Source organism: Protobothrops mucrosquamatus, unplaced genomic scaffold, assembly GCF_001527695.2.
Source record: "Protobothrops mucrosquamatus isolate PMUCROS unplaced genomic scaffold, P.Mucros_1.0 scaffold4732, whole genome shotgun sequence".
Classification (NCBI taxonomy): domain Eukaryota; kingdom Metazoa; phylum Chordata; class Lepidosauria; order Squamata; family Viperidae; genus Protobothrops; species Protobothrops mucrosquamatus.
This window is the reverse complement of record NW_015390624.1, coordinates 1-26,890: the sequence shown is the minus strand read 5'-3', so window position 1 is coordinate 26,890 and position 26,890 is coordinate 1. Positions and strand designations below refer to the sequence as shown.

The following is a 26,890-nucleotide window of genomic DNA, read 5'->3' as shown; positions in this document are numbered from 1 at the left end:
TATAAGGAAGTGGAGGAAAAAACTCAGAGAGACCAGATTTTTTGAATTCCTAATTCCTAGGAATTTCCTATCCACCAATATCTATTATTATTATATAAACACCAATTCTTTAGCTGGTATTGGCCTTCTTACTCATTGAATTCTTCCCAAAAAAGTAAGAGATCACAATGAGTGTTAAATTCTGTTGAAACTGCCTGAACTTGTCTGTGCAGTTTTCATGGCAAAATTTTGGAAGTGGATTGCCATTTCTTTCTTCCTAGGTCTAAGCTTTGAGTTTAAGACTGTATTTTGTGCCTAAGGCTGGACTAGAACACAGGGCCTCCTGGTTTCTACCCTCGTGGCTTAAGCATGACTCCAAATTATCTCTCCAATTATATATTGAGAAATCCCTCTTCTTCCGCCCCAACTCCATTAATTCCCTGTGCCCCTTTTCACCTTGTCCAATCCCAATAGGATAGGATTTGGTTGAGCATCCCCATTAAACACAATGCAGAAGAATGAACTTTTTGAATCCAAGGGCTTTCTGCATAAATATGCCAGACCTTTATTTCCCCCCCTTTTTAGTACAGATTCCTCAAAATTCTTATGCATTCTTATATTCAGAGCAGAAAACAGCACACAGTCTTTTCATAGACTTGAGCTAAAGAGTTAAACCTGGATCATTGGGAGAGAAGAAAGCAAGTATTCTCTCTCCTTCTCTGCAATCCAAAATTCTCTCATGATATTTTAAGTGTCAAAAGAAGTATTTCCTATGTTAACTGAACAGATTTGGAAAAGGAGTGCAAAGCTGATTCACTAATTGAGCATGGGCAAATTTACCCAAATATTTAATCCCAACCGTGCAACGATTTCCTCACATTCAATTCACACAACATATTTACTAAGTGGTAATTCTAGCACTATTCTTCTTCTTCAATATCCTGTTTTTTTCTACCTGCTTTTATGGAGTAGGATAATGTACATTACTGTAAAAATAAGTTTTGACCTCTGTAACTTTATGGCGGAACAAGGGTCATAGGGTATGCTTGCAACAAGAGCTGGAGAAGTAAAGCTGCTTTGAGTCCCAAAGAGAAAACTGCTGAGAAGAAATTTAAAAAACAAACAAACAAAAAATGCAAACAAAACAAAATTGAAGTCTCTCGAGGAGAAAGGTTAATGGGTAGCAAATGATTTTTTTAAAAACCTTCAAATGAAGTTTCAATGTTGGGTATAATAAAAATGGCACCATGTATCTTTCAAACTTCATTGATGGTTACAGTGATGATTAATTCTCTTTTGAAGATCACTCTGCAAATGATGGCAGTTTGGGATCAATTTAAATTTTAATCAAAAGTCTATGAATTGTTCTGAATTAAGGTGTCATGGTTTCGATGCTAAGAACAACAGAATCAGAACTCCGGGGCTAGAGATTTCCTCAAAGAACATGTTTATTGGTTAAAAAATATTGGCACGGTCAAAGTGAAACCAAGTCTGAAATTCTCTCCAAAGAGTTACACTATTACAGTACAAAGTCAAACTTCCCACCCTAGAGCTATACAAAGAGCTAAGTTCCCCAACAGAAAGATTTGGCAGACTTTCTAACAAAACGCCCAGCCCTCCAAGCTAACTGATAGGATGACCTTGGTTCCCATGGGAGCCAGAATTGTTTAGACTAGCAAAAATACTCTGCACCCCCCCTTTCTTGTGGCAACCTAGAACAAGCAACATGGCTTCAGCCAGATTCATTGTAGAGTTGACATCAGGGAATTACAAGCTCGTAAAAAGGGAATTTTTTTATGAATTGTCCAGGAACTGTTGTAATTTATATGTGCTTCCAAGCAAAGCTCTTTTTTGTAAGATACATGCTGTAAATTTGAATAATTCTATTTTTTTCAGCTATTTTGACAATTTTATTATTAAAGCACCGAAGATTCCAATAATTATTAGGAAAACAATTGCTGGTTCATTCCATGATCTCCATTTCACTTTTTAAGTCATGATATTTTACATTCATTTCCAGCTACCTTTGAGCTACTTTACTATTATTTGCAACTGCCACATCTATAAGTAAAACTTGGGTTTTTTTCAACTATAGGTAGTTTTCAACTTACAACAGTTCATTTAGTGACCGTTCAAAGTTACAACGGCATTTATGACCATTTTTCACACTTACAACTGCATCCCCATGATCACATGATCAAAATTCAGACGTTAGGCAACTGCCTCACATTTATGACTGTTGTAGTGTCCTGGGGTCATGTGATCCCCTGACAAGCAAAGTGAGGAAGCCGGATTCACTTAACAACCAGGTTATTAACTTAACAACTGGAGTGATTTACTTAACAACTGTGCCAAGAAAGGTTGTAAAGTAGGGCAAAATTCACAATAAATATCTCGCTTAGCAACAGAAATTTTGGGCTCAATTGTGGTCATAAATTGAGAACTACCTGAACTGGTGAATTGGGTTCTAAATCTCAATCTGCGTGAATGTGAAAATGCCATACAATTTATACATTATCTTTCAGAGCATTTTTTTCAGTCTTGCGATTGTATCAATATTTGAAGACATCATACTTTTTTTCTTAAATTCCAATATGCTGTTTTTGCCTACAATCATGTTTTGTCATAACGTGTCGAGACAATTTTGTATTATAGGCTACTTCTGATTCAGCCACATTCAAAATATGTTTATGGTAGACATTTTTAGGACTTTGCTTTCATCTGTATAATCATTTAAGCCTCTGACTTTATCCTGCAGTGTCTGCTTCAGCTACAACAAACCATGACTACCCATTTTTCTTGTTAAATAAAATAGTTTTTGTTACCTTTTTAATGTAATGCATAATATTGTCTATCTATCTAAGGCATTTAAGTCAAATAGTATCCAGTCACAAGTAATATTTGCTTGTGGTATTACAGGTTCAGTCCAAATATTAAATATTTTGATTGTATTATTGCCAATCATTACAAATTCTAAAACTTTTCTAAAACTTTTCTGACATGTTGAAAGATGGTTTGGGCATGCAAGCATCTGTTTGCTTTAAAACATCCAAATATTTGCACCTTTTTTCTATTGTCAACCCTTTGATTTTAATGCCACTCCATAATTTAATTCTGCCTGTATATTCAATTTATCCTTTTTTTTAATTCAAATTTTATTAAATGTACATTTAAAAACAAAAGTGGACATGATTCAACTTCCCTCGCTACAACACTGCTATTAGTATTACCTTATATTACAGAAAGAAAAACAGAAACTTAAAATACATTCTATAACAGGACAGAGTATAACAAACTGTACATATAACATCTGTAAATTTTTTGGTAAACCATCTTTCAGTCGTCAACGTTGTATTTACATATCTTTCAATTGTGTCCTAATATAGGTGTTAATAAGAAGTCCTTACGATATCAACTAATCAATCAATAATCATCTCAGCGATCCTCCTTATCTCTAACCAATCGTACAAATTTTTCCAAATTTCATAATAATCCGTTTCAGTTTTATTTTTAATCTCTAGAGTTAACCTGTCCATTTCGGCGCAGGATAAGATTTTATTTATTATTTCTTCTTCAGTGGGGGTTTCCTTTCTTTTCCATTTCTGGGCGTATGCCAATCCTGCTGCGGTTAAAATATGCAATAGTAAGTAGAAAGATGCTTTGCTGAGTTTATCATTAATAATCCCTAATAAGAAGGTTTCTGGTTTTAAATCAATTTTTTGTAATAATATTTCTTCCGACCAATTTTTTATCTGATGCCAAAAATTTTGCGCTTTTGAACATTCCCACCACATGTGATAGTAAGTCCCTGGAAGCCTTCTACATTTCCAGCATGTCGGTGAGGTTTTTTAATCTATTTTTGCTAGCCTTGTAGGGGGAAGGTGCCATCTATAAAACATCTTGTATAGATTTTCTTTATATGAGGTGGCTAGCGTTAACCTCCTGTTTCTATCCCATTTTCAATTTATCCTTTTTAATTGCCCACGCACATTTATCCAACCGAAATTCTATTTAATTGTCATCACTAAAGATTTTAAATGTATATACAAGTTACTTTATTTTTCTAGATGATTTTAGATATAGTTATATTATAATCTATATAAGCAATTGGGAAACTTACTCATCCCTTTCTTGGATAATTTGGATTTTTATTTTAAATTATCATGAATAGAATCAGAGTATTTTAAAGAGTGGAGACAAAGAGTTACCTTCAAAACATTTTTATTCTGATTTGACTTCTTCAAATTTTATTGTATTTGAAATCAGAATTTCAAACATTTCTAAACATTTCTTAATGCAGCTATAGGGTAGAAAATAATAATAACAACACCACCAACAACAACAAAAGTTGGAAGGACCTTGGAGGTCATCTAGTCCAACCCCCTGCTCAGGCAGGAAATCCTATATCATTTCAGACAAATGGCTGTCCAGTCTCTTCTTAAAAACTTCCAGTGTTGGAGCATTCACAGCTTCTGGAGGCAGATTGTTCCACTGATTAGTTGGATTAATTGATTTCTTTTTTGTTTGTTTGTTTGTTTTATGCCTTTTAGACCTTTAATTTTTTTTTCAATCAAAAGTTTGTCTTTTGTACCTCTAGAATTTTTTAAATTCCATTTTTTCTCTATTAGGTACAATGAATTTGAAATTCGGTATTTGTAAATGTTATTGTATTAGCAATGTTTCCTGTTAACAGCTTGAATGTGATTAGGCAAAAATTAAATGGGTTTCTTCCATTTTTTTTCCTTTCATGATTAAAAATGGTCAACCTCTATTGATCCTTACAGCAACATTTGTTTGAAATGAAAATATTTTCTTTGTCCATCTCCTTATCCACCTGGAAGTCTCTATTCCCACCCCCCCAGCAACAGCATTTGTGTAACGCTTACTGATGGAAAGATTGGGACTGACTACCAATTGCCAATTTAGCCATGGTTGATGGATTCTCTGGTCCTACTTTAGGACCTTAAATATCAGACAGTGATTATTTGTGAAGGCACATAATTTGTAGAACATTATTTAATTTGAAACAAATCAGCAATCTGTGCCAAGGACTGTCCCAAAGATGCTTTTTCAAAAGGAAACTGGACTTGTCCCTTGAAGACATTTTGCTTCTCATCCAAGAAGCTTCTTCAGTTCTGACTTCTTCAGAACTGAAGAAGCTTCTTGGATGAAAAGTCTTCAAGGAAAAACAAACTCCAGTTGCGTTTTGAAAAAGCATCTTTGGGATAACCATTACTTGGATGAATGAGAATCTCCATAGACATTGTGCCAAGGATTGCATTGTTACAGATATTGCGAACCTTTTTAGCATTTATAATAATGTTTGGGTACTTGCCATCACTTTAGATTTTCCTATTCTGCTCTTTCCCACAGTTTATTGGGGACTGCATTACTTTGATAAGGGGAATATGCCATTGTGTTATCTTACACGCTTAAGAGGACACAGCATAGATCCTCTGATTGTATGCTACCATGCCAACATGTACAAAGCATCCATTTGTTATTTATTACTATGCCTTAGGAACAACAGAGACTCTTGAGAACCTGACCTCGACTCTTTTGTCTTTCTAAAGAAATGGTGGGGAGGTATTTACACATCAGAATGAAACCTAAAGTACTTCTGTTAAAGATAACACGAAGTTATGTAATGTATTAATTATCTTGAATGAAACTGACTTGTATTCAGTTGTTTTCGTTTTTCACATATATAAGCATGTACCCTCAGACACACAGACACAGTTGCCCATGCTGAGACACAAACCACATGAAAAGTACAATCCTATACATATTTACTAAGAAATACGTCTCACTGCATGCAATGAGGTTTACCTCCTAAGTCTATGTGCATAGCAGGGAAGGGTTGAAAAGCCACAATGTTTAGACAAAGGAGGTGAGGTTAGCAATTAAGCTTAGAGAGGGGTACATAGACTAGGGTTGGCCAAAATAAAATTTTGCTTGCACTGATTGCACTGATTGTGACATGGTCTCACAATATAAGACTGGCTACCTGCTTGTCCCATTGCCCTCAGTAAGATTCAGTCACAAAGTCTTAAAAGGGCAAATATAAAGGAATGGAACCTGATCATATTCTTCCTGGGTGACAAATCCAGATCCTTCAATATCCACATCCTGAAATCTTTGTAGTGTTTCGAGCAGTTCCGTTACAGTGGGAATAGGCCAAGGTTGGGAAGCTGCATGTAAGAATCTGCGCCAGTCCACTGTGTCCAAATTCACAAGTAGGAATAATGATAGACTCTGCAACTGTAACATATAATTGCAAGCACAGAGATGAATGCATGATCCCATACAGTGAAAAGATTAGGAATGGATGATGTAGGACAAGATATTGTCGCCGGACTTCAACTTTTTGAATTCCCAGCAAGCCATGGAGGCTGGGAAGCATGGAAGTCAAAGCCCAATATATATACTGAAGCCATTAGATGGGAGGTATAGATAAATAATTGCACAGACATGAAGAAGACTTCACTGATAAAAACAGCAAAGTAAATATAATAATTCACCAACAGAAAACTGTCATTTACTACAAGTGTCATTGCCAAGGCTTTCCTAGCTGGCAAGCAGAGGAAGCAAAAACAACAGATTTCAGTTAGGTAAGTATATTTCATACTTGAGAACCATTAGTATCAGCAGTCAAGACTGAATTGAACACCCCTATTCCATCCCAATTGTTTTAATGTTATTTTGAGTTAATATACAGAGTCTTGAAAACTGTAAACAGTTTTCCAGCCTCACTGAGAAGTTACACTGGGATAATTAAAATGAACTCTCTTTTAAATATGTTTCCCCCCATCTCTCAACAACTGGACTGAGGTATCTTTTCTGAGATAAATACTCCTCTGATTTGCCTGCAGCTTACCATTATTTTTCCTTGCCATCCACAATACCCAATAAAAACAAATCATGTTTCTTTCTCTCAAAGCAACAATCTATGTCATTCTTTTTAAATGTAAGGTCAGTGGGCTTTCTCTCTTCATTGAGTAATAGTTAGGGCAGAGTTTCTAAACATGGCAACTTTAAGATGTAGGGACTTCAAGTCCAAGAGATCTCCAGCCTGTAGGTATGGACTTCTTCTCCCAGAATTCCCCAGAGAGCAAGTCCATACTTTTAAAGTTGCCAAACTGAGGAGTGCTGACTTGGGATTAGCTGGCACTCATGTGACCTAGAAACCCCATGGTCACTCTCAATCATGGAAGCTCACAGGATAACTTTGGGCTGGTCACTTTTCTTCAGTCCAATCTACCTCACGGGTAACTGTAAGGAACAGTAGTAGAAGAACAAAAAGCAGGATATAAATCTACCAAATCAATAAATAACACATAGAAATACGAAAGCAATCCTCATTTCAGTTGGTTTTGGAGGCAGGGATGGGTTGTCCACAATATGAAACAAATCCAAGAAGTTGACTTCCAGGAATATTCAAAATGGTTTAACTGATTAGCACCTTTTATACACATTGGTAAACAAGCTCCCTTTATAAATAATTCCTAGCATCATCTTCATTCAAGCAATATGTCCTGTCTTTCTACAACTATTAACACTTAAGTTTGGTAATTCAACCACATAGCAATACATTCAAGTAAAAACTAAAGCAACATCACATACACTAAGGGTCTCCATATGGATAGTCAAGATGGCAGTCATAATTGTATAATTATGGTCTCTATCTTGACTTTTTAGACTTTTCCCTCAGAAGTGCCCTGATGGATACTTACATCATACATGGAGAGATGCAGCCAGGCATCAGGAAGCATATTGGACCCAAGATTCAAAGTGATCAAATCAAACAAAATATCTATGAATGTTTTACTTGGTATTAAACCTAGGCAAATAAGAAAAGAGAGGAGGAATTGGGTCAAAGTGGAATTAATATAAAAAAGTTAAAAATCAATTGCATTTGACTGCCTAATACTGTAGGTACATTGCATATTTCCCTGTCTTTTTTTCCTAATTATACGGTATATACAGAGACTGTAATTTACTTTATATGTAATTGTACAATGTTGTACATTTCGATTTCTTTATACTATGTAAACCAAGCTGTGGGTTGCTGTCAATCAGCTATGATTCAAAAGGAAACAAAGCAAGTATTCTGCTCTTGAAGTCTGTTCCCCTAATAAACATGATTACAACTGGAACATAACTGGTTTCCAAATTGGAGTTGAAAAAAACCACTCTTGCATATTTTTGACCATTTTTTTTAGTTTGGTTAGGTTGCAACTACAAAGGACTCTGGATGAAATGGATTATATGGAGCTATTTTGATACCATTAACTATAGCCGTGGTGGCGAACCTATGGCACGGGTGCCAGAGGCGGCACTCAGAGCCCTCTCTGTGGGCACGCGCGCCGTTGCCCCAGTCCTAGGCCTTCAGCTGGGTTTTATAAAACCTTTTCACTTTAGGCCTCTGCCACCGTGTGCAAAAAGAAAAAAAAAAGGTTCAATCAATCAATCAATTTCAACTTCTCACGGAAAAAAAAATGATCTCGCAAAGTTGGAATTGATTGAACTTTTTAGTCCCACCCAGTCTGCCGTTACCACCGCAGCCACACCCACCCAATGGGCAACACCCACCCAATGAGCCACGCCCACCTGGCACCCGATGATACATAAGTGGGTTTTGGGTTGCAGTTTGGGCACTCGGTCTCTAAAAGGTTCGCCATCACTGTCCTACATTGTTCCATACCACCTGTTGGTCTGTTCCCAGTCAAATTGACTTATAAATGGAGACTTGGGGAATAATCTTGTTCTTCCTGGGTGAGTTAACTAAGGATTCACTGCTCAGATCTAGTGAAAACTGCCATTGCCTTCTGTCATTAGGACTTTGCTGTTGATAGAGGGTGGATCAAGACAGAGTGGCATCCATTCAGTCCGAAGTCCACTTGTTCTCAGGATGCTCTCAAGAAGGGGCTAAAATAATGCCAGAATTGATGTTAGTATAGAGCAGTGGTGGCGAACCTTTTAGAGACCGAGTGCCCAAAGTGCAACCCAAAACCCACTTATGCATTGCCAGGTGCCGGGTGGACGTGGCCACCGAGTGGGCGTGGCCACTGAGCTGTCAGCTCGTGCTCGCTCACTCACTCGCTGTCTGCAGCAAATGCTGCTTCCGCCGAAAGTTGCTCATTTTATAGCCTCTCGCCTATTCCCAGACTACGCATGCGCGGAGAGCTGCGCATGCGTGGAGAGGAGGAGGGAGCAGTTTGGCCCAGCAATGGCTTGCGTGCCACCAGAGATGGCTCCACGTGCCGCCTGTGGCACGCGTGCCATAGATTCGCCACCACGGATGTAGGACATCAGCAAAGAAATAGTGATATATAGGTACAAGCACACAAAATTGAGATGAAACTGTGGGTTTCGTATGTTACCAGTAGTTCTTGCAACTAATCTAATTCTCAGGTCTGTTATGAGGATAAAATGAGGTACCAGGAAAGAGAGAAACCATGTATGCTGCCATGGCATCGGACCTGGTTATCTCCGAGACCGCCTTCTGCCACAGATTACCTCTCATCGGCCGATACGCTCCCACAGAGAGGGTCTCCTCAGGGTGCCGTCAGCCAGGCAGTGTCGGTTGGTGACCCCCAGGGGGAGGGCTTTCTCTGTTGGAGCCCCCACCCTTTGGAACGAACTACCCCCAGAGATCCGGGTGATTCCGGATCTCCCCTCCTTCCGCCGCGCCCTCAAGACATGGCTATTTAAGCTAGCCGGACTGGCCTAAGGGGTATTTTAATTTGGTTTTAAAATAATTTTAAAAAGAAATGGCCAATAATGAATATTTCATTTTAATCACATTTTAAATTTAGTATTATTGTATTAGTTATCTGTTTTAACTGGCTGTAAGCTGCCCTGAGTCCGTTAGGAGAAGGGCGGGGTATAAATTTGATAAATAAATAAATAAATAAATAAGAGCTCTTGAAGGAAAAGTGTGGTGCAGAAAACAGAGTTTAGGGGACCCAATCAAAAGTATGCATGGTATTGTTTCAAGAATGTACACAGACTCTTCACAAAGACTGAGAAGGTTTGTTACAAACCTTTGATTAGAGATTGTATAGATACTAAAGCAAAATATGTATCTGAATCAAATTTGTTTTCTAAAGAGAATCCCTTGGTGAAAGAGCACAGGAAGCAGAGATTCAAGGAGATCCATGCAAGTTATGACGCAAATTTATACTCATTTTACTTTTGCATTTATTTTACATTTGCATACTTTACATTTGCCTTTTCACTTGCAAATGACTCTGATTCTTATCCCAACCAGAGAAAGGAGAAATCCTTCTGCAGATACTATTTTAAGCACATGCCTAATTTCTACCAAGCTCTCTTTCCATGAGCCAGTTAGTTAACTATGCATGCACTTGATGGTTGCAAGGTTTTCTATTTCTACAGTTAAAACTGCAAAATTTGAAAGCATTAAGAAAGTTGAAGTTATGCAAATACTGTGGTACCTTCTGAAGTCAGGTGGATTTAAGCTTTTATCCAGGGAGCACAGGACACATCCAAGGTTTGTATGGGAGAGAGAGAGAGAGATAGCTTCCTCAAGTTTTTATTACAAACATAATTCCTTCTGCACTGGACTTTTTGAGCTTTCTTAATTATCCGCTGTATTATATTTCTTTTTTCCCTTTTATTATTTTACGTTGATTTTAAAAAGCACTATTTGTGGTTAAAATGTTGCATCTTTCTTTTATAAAAAGCTGCTCCCATCAGCATCAACACCCATTCAAATAGTTCAAATCCATGTAGAACATTCAAATAAATGAACCAACTGCCTAAGAAAAAACAATTCTTTCATTTTGGGAGATCAAGTTATCAACGTATGATGCAAAGGGTATAGGACATTAATATGCTCTGGGTGGAACTTATATTGCAAGCCATTTCATTTCCAGAAGAATAGTAATAATTATTTCTCCATTTCAGCAGAACAAGGATATATAGTTAAAATGCAGAATAACAGGTATTTCAAAGAATTTCTTCCCATTCTTCAGTATCTTGTTAGAGACAAAATGTTTGGAAATTCCTACAGTGCATTTTTGTATTTTGCAATGCCATATTTGAAAATAATATTTCTAAAGATATTGGATTTTAGCTCCTAACATTTTTATCTGGCTCGATAATTTACAGCAGCTGGAGGAAAACATATTTTTTAGCCCTGCTCTACAGAAAGATCTTGGCCATCTCTAGCTTTTCAATATGAAAACTATTCAACTTTTCTAAAGACATTTGTTAAAATCTTCCAAAGTCATGTTTATTTCATTTCTCAAAATTCTATATGCTTGTTTAATTTCATAAAACAAATTATACTCAAGTGCTGGAAGATCTTACACTAAATGGTCAAGAAGTGTTGGTAGTCAGTAGAATAAAAGTATTACAGAGATATCTTTATAGTTCTATTAGCAGGTTTAGAAAGTGTTGTGTCTTATGAGGTGGAAAAGTCAAAGCATTCAACAAACATGTTTTGCGTCTGAGATGCAAAAATTAAAAAATACATTAAACCCTACACAATGGCCAGCAAAAAGGCAGAAGGGAGCATGTGCCACTATAGCTTCTGTAGTTATACAAGTATACACTTTGCTTTTAATTGGAGTGCAGATTTTTTTTGGGAGGGGGAAGGTGATAATTACTAAATAGTTATTTGTTGAAACAATGCCTCTGCAAGAAATTGAGACAGAAATAATGTTGCATGTCTAGTCACTTCCAAATGAACTTTCCCTTTCCCATTCGGGATCAGATGAAGAATCCGAGTTCTCATGAGGAGATACTCCAACTCCACTGGGATCCCACTGATTAGCTTGTAGTTTTCTGTTCTTTTGCCAAGAAACATTCCACAACCGAACAGCTTCCTGGGGATCAAATTTTTTGATCTCGGGAGAATTCAGCTGAATGACCATGAGATCCGTCATGCTTTCAAACATGAGTTTTGAACGTAGCCTCATCATTGTCAGCTTCATTTGACCAAAGCCTCGTGCTGCTTCGCTGGAACTTGCTGGCAATGTCAAGAGAAGATCGATAAGGGCCAAGACATTTGGATATTTATGAAAAAAATCTTTGTTTACTAAATCCCATGTTAAGCTCCGGATGTTTTCATATCTAGAAAAGATCACATTTATTACTAACATGTTCCTTTTGCTAATGTAGCAGTAAAACTTGGATTTAAGACAGCATGCTTATTACCTATTATATAGCTCTGCTTTTAGCATATTCCATTCAGTTTCAATTTCATCCACTTTCACTTTGGCCCATTCTAGGACTGGCTCATAATGCTGAATCAATAGAGATACTTCCGTCTCACCAAATTCTATAAGAACATTCATATTAATTGAAACAGTCCACATCTTTCAGAAAGGAATCATTTATTAGCCACTGCAGGGTGCTTTCTGTACCTTGTTTGAATTTGTCTGGCCATAGCTTAAAGCTTCCAATGGCGCTTGCGATCAAAACATCTTCACTAGCATCACAAAAACAATCTTGCAGCTGGTTCAAGAGACTGCTTAATAATTCTAATCGAGTTGCTGAAATATTTCCATCTCCCACAAGCGGGTAACCATGAAAATATGTGATTGTCTCTACCAGACGTTCTCGCGGCCCTGACCTGAGGGGAGAAACACGATACTTAAGCAATAAACTCTCTCATTTCAATTCAGACACACTTAAATATATGCAATAATTGTTAACATCCAACCTTTTTTGATACATTTGGAGTATCTCCAATGTTGACTGAATCGTAGCAAATACATCTGCAATGGAAGTGTTTGGATTGTGGGCAACACGAGACAGAATGTTGAGGACATTAATGACATCTAATAAAAAGTGAGAAAATTTAACTATGTTTGTTTTTAGAAGCAACTTCAAGAGATCTCTGGCTTTCTGTTGATTTGAGGAGCCTGATTCTTCTTCCGTCTGGAAATCAACATGAAAAACAATGTGTTAAAACACAGAAAACGTCTAGTTTTTCAATTATTACTCAAATCCTATAGTTTCAAAAAGCATTTACCTTATTCAGGTGTAGGACAATTGCTGGGTAACCTTTCAGAAGGATCTGAAGAGCTGTCTGTAAGCGAAGAAACCATTGAGAGCCACCAATTTGAGATGGAACCACTGGTGTCACTTTACGAGCTTCACAAATTAGCTTAAGGTTGTTCTTATTCATTGGAGAGTCATGATAAAAATAGTACAAGTTTTTTAATAAATCCATAAGTATATTGAATAGTGGATTGTTCTTCAGTACTATCTTGTAGGCCATTTCAAGACGGTGCACAAGACAATGAATGCTCTGAATACATGGTTGTATATCCTTCAATAGTTTAGCTACTCCATTTTCTCCTACCATAACATCTCTACCATCACTGCCAAAGCCAACCAGTTTTCTTGCCCAGTCATGGGTTGGCAAATTGACCTTCAGATTGGTTTGTAAGGTTTTCAAAATGGCATTTTTCACTGTCAAAGCATCATACATGACTATGGACTGAATTCCAACAATCTGGCAATGGATTTTCCCTTGATGTGCAAACTGTATATATACAAGGGCTGCTTCTGTTGTTCCACTGTCTGTAATGCCATCACTAATGAGAGAGAAGAACTTGCATTTTTCTAATTTCTCTTTCAAGGCTCTTCTTTCCACTTCAGCAATAAAATGAATAAAGATTCTTGCTGCTTTGTCATTTCTAAATATTGAACCAATGTCCACCCCCTTCATATCATCCAGTTTACTTATCCAGTCCAGGTCTGTGAAGGGGCGCCCAGTTTTGGCAATGGCATGGCACGTTCTAAAGAGGTTTTCAATTTTTCCCAAGGTTGTTTTACTCATGTTCTTTAACATCTGCTGAGTGGTATCTGTGTCTGGAGTAGAACTACTAGCTGCTTCCATACAGGAAGCCCATGCATGAGCTTCACTGTTATGGTGGTCATCAACTAATTCAAGAATAAAGTCATCAGTCCCAGAGCAAAAATTGTGTGTCTTCTCCCCTAAGTCTACATTATGTTTCCGACACAGAGCACAGTACATAATGCCCTTGTTACTGTCATATTTTAACCATGTGTACTTCAACAGCCAGATGTTTGGAAAGTGGTGATTCTTCTTTGAATAGTTTTGTTTGCCTGGAGTTACATTCTTGCTTTTAAATTGCTTCAGTGCTGCTATGGCTATAAATATTTCATAATGTTTATTACAACAACATTATAGTGTTTTAATACAATTTCAATATAATTATTATTTTGAGCTACAATTATTAATTATTCCAAACTATAGAAGTTCAACTACTGTATTTGTTACAAGACAGTAAATGAAAGGCATCTGAAAATTTCATTTTTTTTCTTTCATAACACAAATTTAATGCAAGGTATATGCTGAATTCTGTATTAACTAGATTACATATGTGAAACTGAATCTTGTCTTTCCACAAAATGATGCAAAATATAAAATGTTTATCTTTAATCTTTTTAGAAATTAATATAATCTGAAACTATATTCAGCAGCATTGACACACCATTTGGGTGTACATGAAAAAGGATGGGTGCATCTGAAATTTGAATATAAAAAGAACCGCTAAGTCAAATGAAATTTTATTGAAGGACCTATATGTTAAAAATGTGTTGAGGAACAATATCAGGAAACTGCAGTGAAGAAAAGTAGGCTTGCACTGTTAATGTATAAAAAGATCTAAAGGTTTTATTTTAAACAACTAATCAGCATTTTATCCTGTTCTTAACCTTTGTAGAAACACCTTTATATACTATGGATACAAATATACTATTTCAATCACTTTAAATCTTGAATAGTCATTAATGTGTTTTTACAAATCTATATAAAAAGTATTTTCTTACCTTTAGGTGCCACCTGTAGAAACTGCTTATGAAGAGTACTAAGCTGTGAAATAGTGAGTGTACTGTTTGCAGCAGTCTCCACAGATGGGGGACGAGGTGGAAGAGGAGGATCTTCAAATATTTTTATATCACCATTAACGTAGAAATCTACTCCTTCCAGGACTAACTCAAACTGAATTCTGGAGGAAGCTTCAATACGATTGCGGGCAACCCCAATTAATTTATCCACACTGTAACGATACACATGCTTGAAAATGAAAAACGTAGCAAAACCTAAAATTAATAGCTTTATAGACAATTAATATTTTTCTACTGGCTTTGTCCCTAAAAGAACCAGTAGGATTCTTCAACTCCAGGCATGCTATTAAAATCTCTAATATGCTCTTTAGAACATGTGAAGCCAACAGCTACTGAAATGCCTATATTGGAAAAATAAAGCAAGTCTCTTGCTGGATTGAATCTCCCAATTTTCATAATGTCATTTGACTTCCTATGAAATTGGAGTGAATTTTTTATTATGTTTGAAAAACTTCTGTACCGAAGTATTCATTTTATGGAGAAAATCCAATGGGAATGACAGAAAGTCACGATAACCTCTCATTTCCAGGTACAATATGGATAGAAAAAGTTTGGGATTGCCCACCTTAATAACTCTCTCCAGATTGCATTTCAGTTTATGGATTAGCACAAACAAAACTAGTTTCAGATATGCCAAAATGTAAGAGGAGCAGAGAGACCAAAAGCTTGTCTTCATTTTGTTTTGCTTGGGATTTCACACAGAAGGAATAAATAAAAAATGATATTTCCTTCCATTTATGAAAGCCTTAATGAATCAAAGTAAGAGTGGTAAACAATTGCAGGGGCTCATTCAAAAACCTATTCACAGCTATTCAGAAAGAAAAAAACCCTATCTTTCATTTCTCACAATAAATGCTACTTTAAAACTATAATTCATACAATCAGAAGCTCAGTCTTTAACTACATATACACACCCAAGCGTAAACTATTATTCACAATTTGTTCTTATCCGAATTATAGAAACACAACTGTAGTTTGTCTTTATTATAGATAATGCAGAATTTCTTCATCTTATTTATTCAGACTCTTGCTTAAGCCTAATGATTTTTACCTGATTTCCTCTATTGTAACATAATATTATTACTTTATTAAACAATTAATTACCTAGCCATTTCAGCCAGAAATCTCTCTCCAAGCCATTTTTCCATATTTCTGTATGTTTCTTCTGCCTTTGATTGTAGATCCTCCAGGAAGGCTAATCCTTTAACTTTTAACAGCTCAAGACGAGATTTTGCAGCCTCCGCTATTTTAAAAATGGCTTGTAGTTAGTATAAATCCAACCACATTCTAATATTCATTAGATTAAGTATTATGTAGGAAACAGAGCAATTAATTCTGTGTACAGGTAGTCCTCAACTTACAACAGTTGATTCAGTGACCTTCAACGTTACAACAGGACTGAAAAAAGTGACTTATGTGACCGTTTTTCACACTTACAACCATTGCAACATCCCATGGTCATGTGATCAAAACTCAGATACTGGGCAACTGTTTCATATCTATGATGATTGCAGTGTCCCGGGGTCATGTGATCACCTTTTGCAACCTACTAACGTGCAAAGTCAATGAGGAAGCCAGATTCACTTCACAATAGTGTTACTAACTTAACAATTGCTATGATTAACTTAACAAGAGTGGCAAGAAAAATCATAAAATGGAGCAAAACTCACTTAACAAATGTCTTGCTTAGCAACAGAAATGTTGGGCTCAATTGTGGTCATAAATCAAGGACTACCTTTATCTGCATAGTTGGATTGCTGCAAAAAAGGATCTGGTAATGACTGCTCTTTAGAAGGTCAGATCCTGAAGTTGAAACTCAAATACTTTGGCCACCTAATGAGAAGGAAGGACTCACTGGAGAAGGGCCTAATGCTGGGAAAGATTGAGGGCAATAGAAGAAGGGGACGACAGAGAATGAGGTGGCTGGATGGAGTCACTGAAGCAGTAGACATGAGCTTAAATGGATTCCAGAAGATGGTAGAGGACAGGAAGACCTGGAGGAACGTTGTCCATGGGGTCGCGATGGGTCGGATACGACTTCGCAATTAACAACAACAATGATGCAAATACTCAAATATGGCTTGGTGATGTATTTAAATTAAGTTTCATGCATGAACTTATATTTTGAACTAATTATGGTTTATGAGTATATCACAGATAAATTTTATGTTTCGAGCTAATCATAGTTTATATCACAGATAAATTTTCTCTGCCACTCCAGCCTTTTGGCTGCAGTGTAATGTTCCTCAGTGTTTTTGGTGCAGAGTTCAGTCTAACACAGAACAACCTGGCCTCGTTTTATTTCTGTTCTTAGAGAATTAAAGTAATAAACAATAGCAAGATTCACAAATATGGTAAGCCTAATACTGTACATGAGTAATTGTGGTTATTCAACAAACGATGGATAAACCAAACCACATTAATCAACACCTGAAGCTAAAAAAATTCAAGCAAATATAGTTAACATCCAAAACAAATGTCTATGGAGATTCTCAATCATTCAGGTCATCGTTGTCGCAAAGGTGCGAAGGTTCAAAAGGCAACTGGACTCAAGAACTAAACTCAAGAAGCTTCTTAGATGAGAAGTGAAATGTTTTCAAGGGGGAAAAAAACAAGAAAGTCCAGTTGCTTTTCAAACAACGCTTTTGGGAATTCCAAAACAAATGTTGGGGTTTTATTTAATTTTCTCAGCCCTAAACAGGTAGATAGTTAGCTATTCTGTTTGCAGAAATTATACCTTCATGCTCCAGTGCAGCAAAATATTCCTGTTTCATTTTAAGCTTCAGTTCTTGCTTCTTTAATTCTTCTGGAGATAAAGGAATTGCTATTACTTCAGTGGTAGATGGACTATGTGCACCTGGAAAAAAAAGTAATATTGTAAAGAATCTGAAGGTAAAAATGTTTGAATAGCTATTATCTTTGTATTAACACACAGCTAATAAAGTAATCTAGGATTTCTCAAATTTTGTGATGCTTTGTTCCCCCAATGAATGCAGGTAGTCCTCGACTTACGACTACAATTGAGCCCAAAATTTATGTTGCAAAGTGAGAGTTGTCAAAGTGAATTTTGCCCCATTTTACAACCTTTCTTGCCACAGTTGTTAAGTGAATCACTGCAGTTTGTTAAGTTAGTAACAAGGGTTGTTAAGTGAATCTGGTTTCCCCATTGACTTAGCTTGTCAGAAGGTTGCAAAAGAGGATCACATGACCATAGGACACTGCACCCATCATAAATATGAGTCAGTTGCCAATTGTCTGAATTTTGATCATATTACCATGGAAATGCTACAATGTTGTAAATATGAAAAATGGTCATTAAGTCACTTTTTTCAGTGCCTTTATAACTTTGAACGGTCACTAAATGAACTGTTTTAAGTCGAGGATTATCTGAAAATGGTTGGACCATGCTCAAGAGTGCATAGACAAGATAGATTGTCAAGGCAGAATGGGAGCACTCTGTAGTTATTGTCCAGTTGTATATGCTTAAACCTTTCTGGCTTTTTCTGGGGGTTCTTATTATGTTGGGTCCTGGCACTGAGTCTACAGACCATCTCTAGATAGTGCAAGCACTGCACTTGTGCTCAAGCACAAAATATTAGGAGCGTTGCAAGTGAACGATGCCTCAAGACTGGAAGGGGGAAATGAGATTAGGCAAGAGGGCCTGAACCTGGCCAGGTTATCTTGGATAGCATTTAGCCAGGCTGGCCAGGTTATCTTGGATAGCATTTAGCCAGGCTGAGATTAGGCAAGAGGGCCTGAACCTGGCCAGGTTATCTTGGATAGCATTTAGCCAGGTTTCAAAAGGCCAGTTCACCTTTTGAAACTTGTGCATAGCCCATCTCAATAACAGCAACTCTGTGAAGATCATTCCCATCTGAGTGGGCAGGAGGGAGTGCAGTCCTTCTCAAATTTGCTTGTTACCCTCTGACAGTTCTTTAAAAAAGGAGTTTCGTTCAAGTATTTATAATGCACAAACTGTTTTAAAAGTCTGAACTTCATTCATTTATCAAGAGGTGTTTGCCTGGTGTTGCTGCGGGGGAAATTTCCTGATAGTGAGAACAATCAACCAGTGGAACAGCTTGCCTTCAAAAGTTGTAGGTGCTCCATCACTGGAGGATTTTAAGAAGAGACTGGGCAGCCATTTGTCTGAAATGGTCTCCTGCTTGAACAGGGGGTTGGTCTAGAACAGGGCTTTTCAACCAGTGGTACGGGTACCACCTATGGTACATTGGCACCTGGCAGGTGGTACGCGACCATCTTAGAAAAGTGGTAGTGGGGGAGGGGAATGGGCTGAACTGGTGGCAGCACCGCACAAGCCTGAGCGAGAAATGGCTGGAGCTGCAGGGCTGTCAGGGCTCAGCGGAAGCGCCAGGATCAGTGCCGCTTTCCAACTGATCGGCACTTCTTTGGGGCTGTCAGGGCTCAGTGGAAGCACCAGGATCAGCGCCAGGGTCCAGCTGGAGCTTGGTGCTGATCCTGGTGCTTCTGCTGAGCCCTGAAGAAGCACCAATCAGCTGGAAAGCAGCACTGATATTGGCGCTTCTGCTGAGCCCAGAAGCGCCGATCAGGTGGAATGTTGCAGCATTTCCAGGGTCTTGTGATTTACATTCAGATGCTTGGCAACTGATTAATATTTAGACGGTCAAAGTGTCCCAGGGTCATGTGAAGTGACCACAACCTGCTGCAACCACCCAGCAGATGGGGGGAATAAAAACCAAACACCCCCTCACCCCACCTCCGCTGCCAATCCTCAACAGAAATGCTCACAACAATGAAAACCTCAGACAGGAGGAAGAGCACCGCCGGGTGGGCAGGCAGGTGTCTTGCTCGGCTGTGGCTTGGGGGGCACTTTTTTCAGTGCCATTGTAACTTCGAACAGTCACATCCTAAAAGTGGTACAGTGGGTGAAAAGGTTGAAAAGCCCTGGTCTAGAAGACCTTCAAGGTTCCTTCCATCTCTGATGTCTTTGTTATGTGAATTAGATCTGCAGCAATAAACCCAAATAAAGCACCCCTCTTCCCTGAAATGTTTCTGAGCATACACTTGCAACCAGATGTTTTCAGCGTGTGTATGCTTCCTCCCCAGAGTTAATAATCTACTGCAGGGGTCTGCAACCTTGACAACTTTAAGACTTGTGGGCTTCAGCTCCCAGAATTCCTCAGCTAGCATAGCTGGCTGAGGAATTCTGAGAGCTGAAGCCCACAAGTCTTAAAGTTGTCAAGGTTGCAGACCCCTGATCTACTGGATCTTAGCAAGTTTCAGGACAAAAAACTAATCCCAACACTTTCTGAGTTCGGGGCAAAAGGAGGAAACTCCCTCCCACGTTCCATAAAAGTATCTGTTAGTATTGCCTCGGCTAAACCATTCCTCCTTAACCTGGCACTTCTGAATGTGCCCTGGAAGTACAACCTAACAATTCTGGAGTTTCGTTTCCATTACATCTGGACGATGCAGAGAAGCTTTACGACTGTACAGGCGAGACTTGTTTCATGCTCTTCTAGTATCTGTTTGCTGGTCCTGCTCTGTATAGGACCACGATATATCACTGCACTTTGTTTACCTTTCTTTTTTCCTTTTTTGGCATCTTTGCTGTCCTTGTCTTTGACGTCTTTCCCATCTTTTGCTTCTTTCCCACCTTTTGCTTCCTTTTCGCCTTTCCCTCCTTTCCCTTTCCCTTCCTTTCCACCTTTGCCAGCAACGGTTTGCGAGGATTTGAGGCGCTCTTTTTCCTTCATTTCCTCCTGAAGCCGCTCCTTCTCCTCTTCCGCTTCTTTTGACTGTATTTCAGAACTCACCTGAAATTTTATGTGCCAACATTTATTAATAGAAATATTAGGAGCATTAAAGTAGAACTGTGGTGAAGATGTTTTTTGAGCATTGACTATAGGTCAGTGATGGCGAACCTTTTAGAGACCGAGTGCCCAAACTGCAACCCCAAACCCACTTATGCATCATCGGGTGCCGGGTGGGTGTGGCCAATTCAGTGGGCGTGGCCCACTGGGAGGGCGTGGCTGCGGTGGTAACGGCAGATTGGGTGGGACTAAAAAGTTCAATCAATCAATCAATTCCAACTTTGCAAGATCTTTTTTTCCCGCGAGAAGTTGAAATTGACTGATTGAATTGCACACGGCGGCGGAGGCCTAAAGTGAAAAGGTTTTATAAAACCCAGCTGAAGGCCTAGGACTGGGGCAACGGCCCACGTGCCCACAGAGAGGACTCTGAGTGCCGCCTCTGGCACCCGTGCCATAGGTTCGCCACCACTGCTATAGGTAGTCCTTACTTAACCACCACTCACTTAGCAACTATACAAAGTTACAACAGATCGCCTAAAAAGAAGTGAGGACCTGGTTCCAGAGTTCCAACATCATGCACACATTTTGTTTCTGTCTTCTATCCTCATACATCTATGACTCATCTCTTTAAATAAAGGCTTTACCTACCATGGAAGATATAGTTGTTACAATATGATGCCATGTCTCTGTGAGCAGTTTCTCATCTGGGCTGAAATTAAATATTACACTTTCTGAAAACAGATCGTCCTTGAGTTTAACTGGAATCAATTTGATCCTTTCTCTGTTAACCTCTGGTGAAGGTGATCTGTGCGCAATCATAGGTATTCTTAGAGAAAGAAAAAAAAAGAAAGAGATAAGTAACAGGTTGAGTCTTGCTTCCTCAGATGCTGTATTTTTAGTATATTGAGTATACTTCTATAAAGTTTTAAAGGTTTTAATGGAAATTGTGGCACTAGCATCAAACCTGTGGCTGACGTTTGGGTTGGCTACCCTTGCAGCGATGCCCCAGAGTGAATCACAAGTTGCAAGTTCTCCCATCGTCCATAGGATATTTAGCGTGTAAATTAAATTTTGGATTTTCTTGTTTCTTGCATCATCTTGCTTGGTGAAGAGTTCTTGAAAATTCATTTTCATATTGTTTTAATTCAGATTAATACCTATTTAGGTGTATTGCTTTTATTTTAATTAGTTAATAATGACTAATATATCTCCAATCATGTATTTAACCATTTTCCCTGTCTCACTGAAAATTACAACCTACCAACAATTGTTGAATATTCCCTGTGGCCACTCTTCAAGGAGATTGCCTTGGGTTTCTGACCACTCCATTTTCATTTAGCTATTATTGTGTTATTTGACTGGCCCTGGTTTTCCAGGGCCTCACATACAGGTGTTTTATATCAAACACATAAACCCCATTGTAAAGCAGATGTTTCATATATAATGGAAGTACATTCATACAGGTATTCTTTCTCCTATTTACATGTTCTCCAATACAAACATATCTATTAATTAGTGCAGTTCTGCCATTTTTAACATACATTTTCATCTTGCTCTCTTCCAGAGATGGTTTTCTTTCCGTAAGATCTATCAATGGTATTCTGGTAAAGTCGGAACTGGTGTCTGTTGGAATTTTGCCTTCCATTGCTCTATAATAGTCATGCAGAAGTTTTTTGGTATCTTGGAAACGGTCCATTTCATTCTTTACGATGTCCAAAGAAAGCAAAACAATTAATCCTCTTATCCCTCTGAAAATGCAAGACAATTTTACAACATCTACACGTCTATACTGATGTTAGAAAATTATTCTTAAAACAATCCCTTCTCATCTTTACAATTTGGGTTCCAACATTTTGGAACAAGGGAGCTAGTGCCCAGTTTTTTTATGTTTGAGCTACATGTTAATAGTGTTACAACACTTTATAATGCCTTGGTAAGGCCACACTTGGAATACTGAATCCAGTTTTGGTCACCACAATATAAAAAAGAAGTTGAGACTCTAGAAAGAGTGCAGAGAAGAGCAACAAAGATGATTAGGGGACTGGAGGCTAAAACATATAAAGAACAGTTGCTGGAATTGGGTATGTCTAGTTTAATGAAGAGAAGGAATAGGGGTGACATGATAGCAGTGTTCCAATATCTCAGGGGTTGCCACAAAGAAGAGGGAGTCAAGCTATTCTCCAAAGCACCTGATGGCAGGACAAGAAGCAACGGGTGGAAGCTAATCAAAGTGAGAAGCAACCTAGAACTAAGGATAAATTTTCTGACAGTTAGAACAATTAATCAGTGGAACAACCTGCCTCCAGAAGTTGTGAATGCTCCAACAATGGGAATTTTTAAGAAGAGACTGGACAACCATTTGTCTGAAATGGTATAGGGTTTCCTGCCTGAGCAGGGGGTTGGACTAGAGGACCTCAAAGGTCCCTTCCAACTCTATTATTGTTATTGTAACACCATGGATTTTAACTGTATGTTAATTAAATATCCACTAAATAATACTGTTACTCATCTTGGAGATTTATGATACTGTAGCTAAGCCAACAGACTTGACACAAGCTGAACATATTTTAAAAATCATAATTAAGTAGTCATAAGATTGTATGCATCATTATCTGTATGTGTGATTTCTCTACCTTAAAATATGATGTATTTCAACATCAACCATGAAAGTTTTAACAAATGTTTTAACAAGTTATACTATATATATATTGTAAATAGCAGCTCTTATTTGTGATTAGCATTGGTGAAAATAACAGTGAATGTAACACTAAACCACGATATGCGGAACAAGTAATAATGGTCTTGTTTGTCTATAGATTCTACAGAATAGAGCAAAAATATGAATAATTGTCCAAAACCATCTGGTTTGGGCCTAAATGACAAATTTCATTCAATAATTCTTCAATTAACACTTTAGTTTCTTTCTACAATGATACTTAAATCCAACAAGAAAAATAATGTCAAGTACAATTTGCCAGGTTCACAGAATCTGTACATCTGAGACCAAACTTTATGCACCTGTCATGCTTTTGATTTATTATTAGACTAAAAGCCGCTAAATATATAACTGAAAAGTAAAAAAACAGTGCCATGTATTCATGGGAAAAGTCACAGAACCACAATCTCAAAAGGGGGAAACAGAAACAGAAAGAAAGAGGAACCACAACAATATAAAAATCCAGTTGAGCAGGACAACTATCAGGTCAAAAGTTTCAGCTTAAAGCCCTTAAATCTGTATCTAGCGCTTGCCAATCCAGGGGTCTTGGGGTTGAACAAGAAACAATACAAGATACAATACAATAAAGATAAAGTTACATGACACTATCTGTCCTAATGCTATCAAACCTTTTTTTTGGTAATTTGTTGCATTTATATCTAATATTCCTCCTATATGCCTCATTCAGGGTCCATTATGGGCCAGAGATAATGATGCCAACCCTGAGGTCAGGCACATGAAGAATCAGGATGCTTGAATCTGATTCTTTTGAGATACACTTAATGAATATTGGGTTTATCTTCTTTGGATGACTTCAAACAAAATCTGTCCAGCTTTTGTTGGGAATAGGCAGCGGGTTAAATTGAATAGTCAATTATGATATTATGTTTTTCCATTTCATTATATCTGCCCAGTGGCATATTCACCTTTAGGATTCATATACTTTGAAAGATGGACAAGAGAATAAGAGTAGACTGGTGGTGGTGTCTTTGTTTGTGTGTGTATGTTGGTGTCCTTTCATAGTTCACCTCCAAATTGGTTATTGATTTGGAGCTATTGCCTGTGGCCAGACTTGCACTATGGATTCTTGTTCGAACAGGCAAAGCTATCCAGTCACACAAAGCTAAAATTCTATCAACAATCTAAGAGTTTACACATGCCAGAGTTTATACATGTGGTATTTGGAAGGCACAATAAAGATTGCAATGAGAAATGTGATTTGGTATCCAACAGATTGTGCTATACAATGTGAATGTGACATCCATGCTGTAATGCAGTTTTGAACATTCATCTTCTATGTAGCCACAGGGTTTCACTGCAAGTGGATTATAGAAGTGTTACTTAATAACACTCCAAGCAACAAATAGCACAAAAGGTAGAAATCTATACATTTGAATAGCGAAAAACATCAATTATAATAGCTGTTTTTCTAATAACCTAGTTATTCCTAGCTTCAGCCAAAAGTTCATAATACATGAAAATGCAAAGCTCCTTCTATCGCTTAAGTTCTATTTCAGACCTGCATAAGTGAGAAGATGTGGTTCATCAGAAGCCCAATTCGGTCTGGCAACCAGCCATCGTTCATGATATCACAACGTTCTTGCTCAGCTTCATCTCTCCTGTTTTCACAGATATCCCATAAACGATCCCTTAAATCCTAAAAATATATATTTTTTAACTTATAATGTTCTGAAACATCAAAAATGTTTTATCCCAATCCTCCCTGCCCACCCCCCAAAAATAGCTAAATACAATTCCACTGCAGATATCAACTGTTACATTGCCCACTTTTACACGAACTGGGACTAAGGATCACTCTAAATATAATCAAAATGCACTTTTAAAGGTAACTTAAGGAGTGCAAATTTATAGACAATGGACACAAACTATATTAAATCAATTAATCAAATTAAATGTTTATATTTACACTGAACCTAATGATCAAATGTGGTTCTCAAAGTCAAAAATATGGTGTATCCCTGCCTTGCATGTACAAAACCATACAGAAACCGGTAGATTTTCATGGTTTCAATGCAACTGATACAAAAACGTATTGTTACAAAATCTCAAAACACAACTTTTTTTCATGGAGTCTGCACTATCTGCAGTCTCTCCTTGCCAGAATTGTTGCTGTCTGCAAAAATAAAGGATTAGATGGGACTTTTTTGGCGGGGGCTGGGGGCTGGTGGGAGACAAAAGCTGCCAGTATGGATCTAGTACCCTCTACGGAAACCTGGAATGTGCAACACATGCAAAGGTGAATTGTGAATGTGACTTGGATAGTTTCTTTCTACAGAAGCTTTCATTATCAAAAGCAGTTCTAATGGGTCAGAAATCAGATGACATACAGTTATTATTGGTTTTTTAAATCAGTTTTATGGTAAAGATCTTGGGCTATACATCACAAAAAACTTCTTGGATACTTTCTTTCTACAGAAGCTTTCATTATCAAAAGCAGTTCTAATGGGTCAGAAATCAGATGACATACAGTTATTATTGGTTTTTTAAATCAGTTTTATGGTAAAGAACTTGGGCTATACATCACAAAAAAAACCTCCCTTTTAGGGGCCCTAATCCTTTAGTGGCCAGATGCCCTTCCTGACTCCAAACAGAGTTCGAAACAGGTATTTTTTTTCTTTGAGCCTTGGAGAAGAACATCTGTTGGTACCTAGGATTGAACTCTCAACCTTCCAAGTGGGAGGTAAGCGTATTTACCATTAGGCCACTATGCCATTTATTGGCCATACATCACATAGGGAGGAGAAACATGTTGATTGCCAGATCTTCAAGCAGCTTCAGCCAATTGAGCCGATAGTAAGGAATTGTGGAAATGGAAATGCAGAACATCTGGAAAAAACTACTATTCTCAACTTACACAGTCCAAGGCTGTACAATATGATACAGTAGATATGTTGTTGGTGGCTAATGCTTTTAGTTATCATTATAAGGTGCTGCGGGAACGCTTCTCTGTGGTATTTTTTTTTAAATGAAATGCTTCTTAGAAATCTCTGTCTCTTGCAATTTAAAATATTTCTCTCTTTTTAACAAAGTAAAATAGGTCAAATTGGAGGGGATCACACTTTGATTAGTATGCAACAACTATTCCAGTTATTAGGCAAAACAAGAACAACCCTATCCCAGAACTAAAGCTATAGGTGTTTTCTGATCTAGACAAATAACTTGAAGAGCTTTTCTTTCACGAGATATATAATACTGAAATTATGAAAAAAATAAAGGCGACACCGAAGCAAACATTTCCATAAACTGACATTATGTTAATTTATTCTATTATAAGAAAACATACTTTACTTGCAAAAGAAATAATATAGGGAAGACTGAAAGTATTATATTGCATTTATTATATTGCTAGTCCATTTACATGTTTGCATGCAGAGTTTGAGCACATATTTCTACTGTTGAGTTTTCCCCATTAAATAGGAAATGATATGACTTCATTGCCTACATCTCAGTAGTTTATGATGGTTTGAAA

General features: G+C 37.6%; 1 protein-coding gene across 1 annotated transcript in view; it reads right to left on the bottom strand.

The window, feature by feature from the left end:
* The window catches only part of LOC107299261 (sperm flagellar protein 2), a gene marked incomplete at its 3' end in the record, with an annotated part of 32,412 nt that extends 7,361 nt beyond the window's left edge, over positions 1–25,051 (bottom strand). Inside the window, 9 exon segments of the mRNA XM_015828625.2 lie at positions 6,058–6,240; positions 7,713–7,819; positions 14,815–15,044; positions 15,997–16,135; positions 17,630–17,749; positions 20,453–20,687; positions 21,333–21,510; positions 22,226–22,386; positions 24,920–25,051. Of these exon segments, the coding sequence (XP_015684111.1) occupies positions 6,058–6,240; positions 7,713–7,819; positions 14,815–15,044; positions 15,997–16,135; positions 17,630–17,749; positions 20,453–20,687; positions 21,333–21,510; positions 22,226–22,386; positions 24,920–24,985 (1,419 nt within the window).
* Positions 25,052–26,890: the final 1,839 nt, after the last annotated feature.